A 9081-nucleotide genomic window follows, 5' to 3' on the forward strand; every position below is an offset into this window, starting at 1 on the left:
CCCGTTCCCCAATCTGAGTCTGGTCTCCATGGGGCAGGATGTCTATGTCCGGCTGCAGGGAGCAAGCTTCAATGACCATCTTGTACCTGGAGAGTAAGGACAGGGGTTAGCTGACTGGCCTGATCAGAATCCTTTCATGGTCATTAGTCTGTGGCTTGCTGTGCCCGGTGAGTGTTGGCTTTAATGCACTTCCTGCCTAGGGCAAGCAAACACCATGAGAGCATAAAAGAGCTAAGGTCAGCGCTCACACAGCCTGGGGCAAGTTAAATATTTGAAGGATGAAATCGTATGGAAGCAAATAGGCTGAGTGAGGGATGAGATGGGGCTTATGGTCCCCGAGCAGTGGGAAATGCTGTAGCCAGAGCTCATGCTGGGGCACCATCTGGGAAAACCCGCTGCTGATTGTTTGGAGGTGGTAATGATGATGATAGTTGATCAAATATTTGCCTAGCCTGCACTTCTCATCCTTTTCTGGCCAGCTCTTAGTCTGAGCAGGAGCCAGCCAGCACCCAGGGAGACTTCAGAGTTTCTTGGTGACACATGTCCTTAGGTAGCTTTGGATTTGACACCCATTTCAGTAATGTACTGGCTCGCCTTGGGGAAGGTATTTAAGCTTCAGAACCTTGCTTCCCTCGCCCAGAAAATGGGCATAAGAGTATTACTGCCAGGAATAAGCACACGCAGGAGAGTGGGAGCTACAAGGTTAACCATGCCTAGCTCAGCCCCACTCCCACAGCTAGACAAAGCAGCAATGTCCTCACCCTCCTCTCACACACGGGAAGGGGCTGCTGGAACCAGGCACCTCTGGACCCTTTGCAGACGGACTAGATAGTGGCGGCTGGACTCTAGGATGCCCACAAGTGCCAAGGCCACACCCAGCCCTCCCAGTCCTCTGTCAGATGCTATTACCGCTGCTTATTGAAGGGACTCTCGAAGGTGATGTTCTCCTCCACAGTGGCGTTTAGCAGCCATGGTTTCTGAGATGCATAGGCCACAGGGCCTCTGGTCCTAGGACAAACTGGTGGTGAGGGTTATGCTCTTCCCTGGGGGCTCATTCTCAGAGCAACTCTCAGGCCAATCAACGGCTTCGGCATTGAGATAGCCAGGTCAGGTGACAGGAATCTGTGATGGGTACTGCATTGTACGTCATGCTCTTTCTGATGGCCTCAGTCCTCCAAAAGGATCTCTAGTTCCTCCAATCCCGCTTTGTACCTCTAATCCCAGGGACCCCGTATGCAGCCACACGTGAGGGTCTGAGTTCTTAACTTGGGAACTCACTGTGTTCACATGGGTATACGGGGAGACCCAGGACTTGGCTCTTTCTGAAAGGAGAATGGTGGAGGTACCCCGTGACATAGGCTTTGGGAGGAAAATCTCCCAAGTCAGAGGAGACCCGATAGAGCCTCTGCAGGCAAGACTGCATCAAGACATGAATCAGTGTTCTGAGGCCCAGTGGAAGCCCTAGTCTAAGCCTCGGGTGGCTATGAACAGGACTTTCATCCCATCTACCCTAGCTTCCACCAGCCCCATCGCAACACTGTCACTCAACCAAGCAATTCCTGACCCAGCTTCTTTAATCCCTCAGCAGCTGCTGAACTCTGCACAAAGGACATTTTTACAGAACCAGGGCCGGGGCAATCACATTCCGTGTGCTGTAGTTTTCAAGGCCCCGCTTCCCGCTGAAAATAAACAGGCGTGATATACAGAGGTATGGCAACTCCCGGAACACAGCGGAGCACAGAGCTCTTTCCAGGACCCAGCTGCTCCCGTCACAATGGCTCTACAGTTCCCGGACCCTCTGAGGAAGCCTGCCGGTCAGGCATTTATGCTCAGCACAGGTACCTGACATCAGAGTCCGCCACTGTCTCCTGCTCTGGGCTGCTGCAGTGGGAGAAAGACACAGGTCAGCCCCACCATGGAGATTTTAGCTCCTTCAAACCCCACCATGTGCTTCTGCAGGCCCTGGCATCCAGTCTGCAGATGTGGCCTAGATGTGGTGAGGTCGGCGAGCCTCACTCCCTGACCATGTGGGTACGTGAAGAAACCCAGTCGGGTCATTTAAGGGGGAGAATAGGGTGGGAAGGCCCCATGCGGGGAAACTCTCTGGGTCAGAGGAGTAGCCTGGCAGACTTCTCAGCCTCACCCTTGACTCTAGGTTCAAACGAGCAAATCAAGACCTCAGGCCAACAGGGTGCTCTGACCCCAGCCAGGTTGGGCCAAGCAGTTGACAGAATCTGTACCATGTGGGTGGCCACCTACAATCTGGAAGCTGAGAGAGAAGTTCCAAGCATGAACTGCGGCCCTTCCCACATGGCACACCAGAAGAATCTTAGCATGTAGGGGAATCATCCAGAGAGACACATGGGCACTGGTGCTCGTGGGCACTGCCTGCTCCCTACAGCTCCAGCGTGAACTGCTGTTATTTTATTATCGTTGGACACATCTGAACTTTCACATGCCACGTCTGGGTTTGGGCTCAAGTCGTACAATCACTATGGTTTGAGAGGCTGGGCCTGTGGGGACGAGGTGGCAGGCAAGGCAGAAAGTAGCAGGAGAGGTGTCTCTGAGGCTGTGGGAAGCCTTAGTTGACTGGTGAGCTGCCCAGAGGATCAGCTTCGCCAGCCTAGCATACAGCCTCCAGGCTTTGCCTGTGTTCTCAGGGAAGAAGTGAAGGCTGCGCTGTCTTTGTCAACCATCCATTAACATTGAGCATATTTAACATGACTGAATGTTCTGTGTATAGCATGAAGGATGCCCATCGCTGCTTCTTAGAGACAAGGTTTTTTGTTTTTCTCATATTCCTGGAGCCTTTCAAGAACTATCTTTCCAATTATTTGTTTCCTACCTCATAATTATTTTTTATTTAAAGGCAGGGATTCTTGTCTTCTAGGCTGGCCTTGAACTCCCAATCCTCCTGCCTTCACCTCCTAGGTACTGGGATTACAGGTGCACCACCAGCCCGGCTCCTGACACACAAGCATTGTTTGTCTAAGGATTTTGTCCTCCCCTCTATAACCAATTTGCCTTCACTGAAGCTGCCAGGCTTAGCCTCACGCTTCTGAGACGCTGTGACTGCACAACCTTGGACTCACAATTAGTGTTCTCACCCACAGGCCCCAGCACCCCACCCATGCCAAACCTGTCCCAAGGCGGTACCTGGGGTCCTCTCCCTCGCTGTCCGGAAGGCTGCTGGGTCAAAAAGAAAGATGAACACCAGTTAATTCCCGATTGCCTTCCATCATGCCGGAGCTTCCTGGAGAAGCAGTCCCTACTCCTCCCACCTCCCACCCTCTCCAGGGGCCCGGGTGGCTTCCTGGAAGCAGAATTGACTCATCTCAATCTCCACGTCCGTCCGAGTACCCTCCAAACAGCACAGGCCCAGCTGCTGCTACTGGCATTGACCTGGAGCAGCCATGAGGCTGGCTGGGCACCATACTGGTTTTATACCCAGGACAACTGAGACCAGGGAGGGAATTTGACTTTCCCACAGCCCCATGCAGTCACCACTGCACACAATGCTTATCACACTGCAGAATCTAATGGCAGATCAAAAATAATTGGAGCAACTGTTTTTAAAAAGTAGAAAACGTCTGTGTGCACGGCAGGTGGTTTAAATCTGTCAGTGCGGGGAGGCGAAGCCTCTCACAGTAAGGGGCACATTTGTTAAAAAGTGATCTAAATCTCGGGGCCAAGTTTCTCTGTGCTCTGTCTCCTGTGCCAGTTCAACACCTCTCAACATTCCAGAAACATCTTCCACCAATGGAATGTGCACTTGTGATCTACCCATGTGGGAAATTAACCTTCTCTGTATTCATATTCATTTGTGATTACAATTTCTAAATTAATAGTATTTCTAGACTGGGCTGCATACAGCTCAGACTGACCTCAAGTTTGCTCTATAGCTAAAGATGATCTCCCTGCTCCCACCTACTAGAGGCTGGGACTGTAGCCTGTACCACCACACCCAGGTATCTTATTTTAACAATGCTGAAAACGGCCATCATGCATAGAGCTTTTATAAGTACTGATGAGCACTGTAATAGAATGGTCACTTGATATTTTTTAGATTTGTTATGTATTTGTTTATTATTTATTTATTTTATATGTGTGCATTAAGCCTGTGTGTAAATGTTTACCACGTGCATGCCCTCTAGCCCAAGGTCAGAAGGTGTTGTATCCCCTGGAACTGCAGTTACAGGTGTGAACTGTGACAGGTGTGAGTGGCCACGTGGGTACCAGGAAGTGAACCTGGGTCCTCTGGAGAGCAGCTAGGTCTCTTAACTTCCGAGTCATCTTTCCAAGCCTAGAATGATCACTTTTAATGTACACTGAGGTTTCTTTTGATTTCTCAACTCCATTTTTCAGATAGGCTCTGAGAGGCTAAGTTAACTCGTTCAAAATCACACTGCCAGAAAGTGACAAAAACCTGATAGGTATCTATCCTTCTCTGGGGAGGACCAGGGGAGGTTATCTGTCCTGTCTGGGGAGGACCAGGGGAGGTTATCTGTCCTGTCTGGGGAGGACCAGGCGAGGTGTCTGTCCTGTCTGGGGAGGACCAGGCGAGGTCATGACACATTTGTTGACACCAGTTCCTGGTCCCTTCCTCTGGGTCTTGTGGTCCCTGCCCATTCTCCCAGCCCAGCCTAACCTAGCATCTCTAACCACCAGATTGCTGTCATGGACAGATTGCGAGCACGAGGCAGAGAAACAGCGCTGACCAATTCCTGCCCGACGGCCAAGGTTCAGATGAGTTTCTCTTGGGGGACTTCCTCCAGAGAAGCTAAGGATGTGGTCTGGATCTCTGTGGCGTCCCTGAGGACTCAGCACACCCCCTCCAGCCCTGACTCAGCCCTGACTCGATCATCTTGATCCTGGCTGCTCAATTAGCTCTTCTAATGGACTGCCTTGCTCTCCATCAGGTCCTGAGCGAGCCTGGTGTGCCCAGTGGGATTTAAAGGCAGGAAGAATATCTTTTCCAGCCCCCGCAGTGCTTAGCACATGACAGAGCTGTAATAAACGGAGCCTGTTAACAGTGATTGATCATTAGGAAAGAGAGATGGAGGCAGGCTTTTGCTAGCTGCCATTCCTCTGCACAGTGTCGAGGAGCCTGAATTCACACTCTGGTCTCACCCTACAACTGAATCCTGTCCCCACTTTACAGATGAGCACACTGAGGCTCAGGGTTGCAGAATAGGCTTCATGCAACAGAGTCAGAAAGAGGCAAAGCTGAGGTGCTAATCTAGGTTTACTTCCTCTTTCTATTGTAATCCTAAACTTCTAGCAGGAACTTTACTAAGGCTTTGTGTGTATATCTTAAGCTAAAAAGCAAAGAACAGTACGTTTGGCAAGCATGCTCTCTCACTGAATGCTCAAGTGTGTGCGTGTGTTTTATATATACTTGCTCATCTAGCCATGTGCACATCTTGGCGCATGCAGTTAGAGGCCAGAGGTCCACCCAGAGTGACTTCCCCCTTGGTTTTTGAGACAGGACTCCCATGAGCTGGAGCTCAATGGAGCAGCTAGTGCGGCTGTCCAGCAAATGCTGGGAACCACACGTCAGCCTGCAGGTGCTGGATCGTAAAGTACCAGCCTCCAATTGCCCGGCAAGTTCTTCACCGTTTTCTCTCAGGGGTACTCTGCTTCCCTTGCCTGCATTTTGTACGCTATGATGCTTCAAGGCACAGAGCCTGCCATGCAGGGCTCACATTCTGAAGCATGAATCAGACAGACTGACAGAAGTCAGAGAATTACAAGATCCCAGAGGAAAGTAGGAGGAACCAAAGTATTAGAGAAATTTGAGGAAGATGATACACAAACATACAAAATGAATACAAAAATATAAATATAAAATGTTCCCCACAGGCTCATGTGGTGGACACTGGTTCCCCTTTGGTCTTGTGTTTTGGGGAGGTTGGAGAAGCTGGGACCTACCTGGAGGAAGCAGGTCACTAGGGTGGGACCCTGTGGCTATCTTGTTCCTGCCTTCTTCACCCTCCCCTGCTTCCTGCCAGTCAGGAAGCTGCTTCCTCTTTCACCCTTCCCCAGCTGCCGTGCTGTTGTGGCTCACTGGAATCCACTGAGCCCAAGGCTATGGATTCTGTTTATGTGTTTTAAAGGCAGAGTCTCACTCACCATAAGGGCCTGGCTGACCTGGAATTTGCTGTGTAAACTCAGGCTCACAGAGATCCGCAGGGCTGTACCCATAAGCCCAAACAATTTGTTTACCACCCTTAAATTATTTTCTCTGGATTCTGATTATGGGGTGCAGAGTAGCCAACAGCCCCAGCATTCATTCAAGGTCCCAGGAACAGATGAGAAGGGAACAGGGGGAAACTGAGGGGGGATGAGGATAGGACTTACAGAGCCTCCAAAGTCCACTGTTCCTCCCTCCTGCAGGCCTGTGACTGCCCTGCATTCCCTCCCACCCACGGTCCCCTGCACAGTTAGTGCCAAGGCCAGACCTCTGAGACAGAAAAGGCAGGGTAGTTTTCATTGTTTTACAGGAGGAAACTGAGTTCCAGGGAGGCAGCACCACCTGCCCAAGGTCATGAAGCGAGGGAGTGGAGCAGTGAGGACTAAAAACACCACCTGGTTCCCAAGCCTGCCTCAAGGAGACCTAGGAGCACCTGAGCCCCCAGTCCCTTCTCGACACACTTGGGTACAACTAAGGGTAGGAGTCAGGCAACTTTGAGCCAAACACCACAAATCAACAGGCAGACTCCGAGAAAGGTCCAGAGCTAGGAGGGCCCCTACTGGGCACAGCCACACACACTGACAGGTCACATGTGGGCATCTCAGCAGGTGGTAGGGAAAAGGTGGCAGGGAGTCCTGGAAAAACAGATTTGTACTTCCTCATAGGGTGGGGACTTCTCCTCACCCTGTGCTTTCCTAAGGCCTACTTCCTGATGACTTTTTGGGGACATTACAAGTCACACTAGGGACTAATGGCCTTACTTTTCACTTCCTGGGAAACAAATTATACCTGAGTGCATCTGCTAATATTGACTTTTTATTAACATGTTTTCTTCTTAGATATTACACGGGGAGTTTGCAAACTCCCAGGTTGACATTCGTTGAGCCAGGAAGCCAGGAAGAGGCTGAGGACTCAGGAGAGGGAATGTGTGGGGGTCACATGGCTCGGAGCCCCGGAACCAAGGTTTGCTCAGGACAGCTCCCCAGCTTTGATGTGTCTCAGCTGATGGAGTCTCAGTGTCCATTCCAGGGCTCCTTCCACAGAGTTCTATCTACCTGGAGTTCTTAGAGGGCAAAGGCCAGACTTCCATCCCCTAGAGTTACACAGAGAAGGGCCCCAGATCTGCACTGGGCACTGGGGAAACATGGAACATTAAGGGGCCCAGAGTCACACAGACAGGTCACCACACAGTGAAAGGTGCAGTCATGGGGCTGGCTCCATCCCAAAGTGGGTGAAGAAGCTTGGAGTTCCCATCAGGAACATGAGCAACTTGAACAAAGGCTTGTGGGAGAGAGACACAGTCCCAAGCAGTCTCTGGCTCATTCATTTGTAAATGAATTCATTTACTAAAGTGACTATGGATTTGGAGAGAAAAAGAAATTGTGGTTCTTGTCTCCAGGGAGCTCACTATGGTTTCTCCTGGGAGACGGGCTAGGGTACAGTGCGGGAAATTTGTTCTTGGCAAGGAGGCACATGGCTGAATAATGTTTATCATAATATTTATAGGGCTCTCGCTACATGCTAGGCTAGTCCTCTCATCAACCCCATGGGTTAAAAGGGAAAACTGGTACAGAACACTTATGGAATTTTCCAAAACACAAAGATCAAATCTGAACTCAGGCAGCTTGGCCCAGAGCATCTATCTGCTCCTGGCTGCTCAGCCATACTTAGCTCATTTGGTCCTTGCAGGAATTAATGAACAGTTGTACCAACAACCATCTCCCCAGAGCGTTCTCTACCGCCCCTCCCTAATCTCCCAGCTTCCTGCCTTGTGCCCCCTGGAACTCTTTCTGGCTGCCTGGTCACCAGAGCTTGACCCTGGTAAGGAAGAGTGTCCTGACATGGCCCTTGCCTCTGGCTGTAGGCATACACTATCAGGAGAGACCTCTACGTCAAAAGCTATTTTGTTCTTGGCTCACTTTGCAAGTGCAACATCTCTCTGAAGACCTGAAGTCCAACATCTTGAGTTCGGGTATCCTCCCAGGAATGATAGGCACCGAACACACAGTTCCCATTCTTAGCTCATTGCTCTGATAAAGGAGTCCAGATGGGTACCAGGCTATTGCAGGACAAATTGCAGAAGCCAACAGTCAGTTGTTTAGTCTCCCCCCCCCAACATTATAATGAACTCCTAACTGACCTCCTCTCCAGTCCCTTCCCCTACTCCCTCATCCTTTATCAGAAGCAGGCACTTCGAGTCTTTTGGCTCAGTGTTATTTCTCATGTCTGGTATATCTAATCTATGTCAGGTCACTCCATCAGTCCCTCCCTCCCTCCCTCCCTCCCTCCCTCCCTCTCATCACTGCATCCCACACAGTGCTCCAGGCACCCAGAGCCACGCTCTTCATGGTCAGCCAGCCTCTGCCTGTGCAGTCGCCTCACTTGGGATACCTTCCTCTCCCACCCTACCTTTTCCGTTAGAGGAGCCCACACTCATCCTCAAGGGGTTCCCCCTGGACTACAGGGTTCCTTGTACTCTGGGTGCTCTGCTGCCACACTGATTCTCTCGCCTTCTGTTGCAAACAGACCCAAATCTTAACTAGCATTGCATTCCTGTTGCTGGGCACAGGGCCCGGCATCACAGGTGAGATCAATAGATTGATGTATTGGTGTGGAGAAGCCAGAGTTTGAATTGAGTCAGGAATGGGTTCTAAGAGCCGCCTAGGGATAGCTACAGGTCAGCCTATTATGACCTCAGTCTTCCTCCGTGCCTCAAATGTATCCGTCTACTGAGGAAGGTGGGGTTTGATGTGTGCAAAGCCCAAGGATTCATGTAGTGGCTCTGTGAAGAGCATGTGCCTGCATTCATGCATGCATGAATGCATGTGTGTGTGTGTGCGTGTGTGTGTGTGTGTGTGAGAGAGAGAGAGAGAGAGAGAGAGAGAGAG

The 9081-nt window shown here is 50.7% G+C and overlaps 1 protein-coding gene across 5 annotated transcripts in view; it reads right to left on the bottom strand.

Annotated features, from left to right (window-relative positions):
- The window catches only part of Abcc8 (ATP binding cassette subfamily C member 8), a 70313-nt gene that overhangs the window by 17341 nt on the left and 43891 nt on the right, over positions 1 to 9081 (bottom strand). For 3 of the 5 annotated variants that reach the window (XM_026789080.1, XM_005366746.3, XM_026789082.1), the window contains exons 17-20: positions 3157 to 3189; positions 1843 to 1881; positions 910 to 1008; positions 2 to 86 (exon numbers count right to left, since the gene is read on the bottom strand). In XM_026789080.1, coding sequence (XP_026644881.1) covers positions 2 to 86; positions 910 to 1008; positions 1843 to 1881; positions 3157 to 3189 — 256 coding nt within the window. The remainder of the gene's footprint in view (position 1; positions 87 to 909; positions 1009 to 1842; positions 1882 to 3156; positions 3190 to 9081) is intronic. The other 2 variants (XM_013353678.2, XM_026789081.1) reach the window with 1 other exon arrangement.

Source organism: Microtus ochrogaster, unplaced genomic scaffold (genome assembly GCF_000317375.1).
Source record: "Microtus ochrogaster isolate Prairie Vole_2 unplaced genomic scaffold, MicOch1.0 UNK14, whole genome shotgun sequence".
NCBI lineage: Eukaryota > Metazoa > Chordata > Mammalia > Rodentia > Cricetidae > Microtus > Microtus ochrogaster.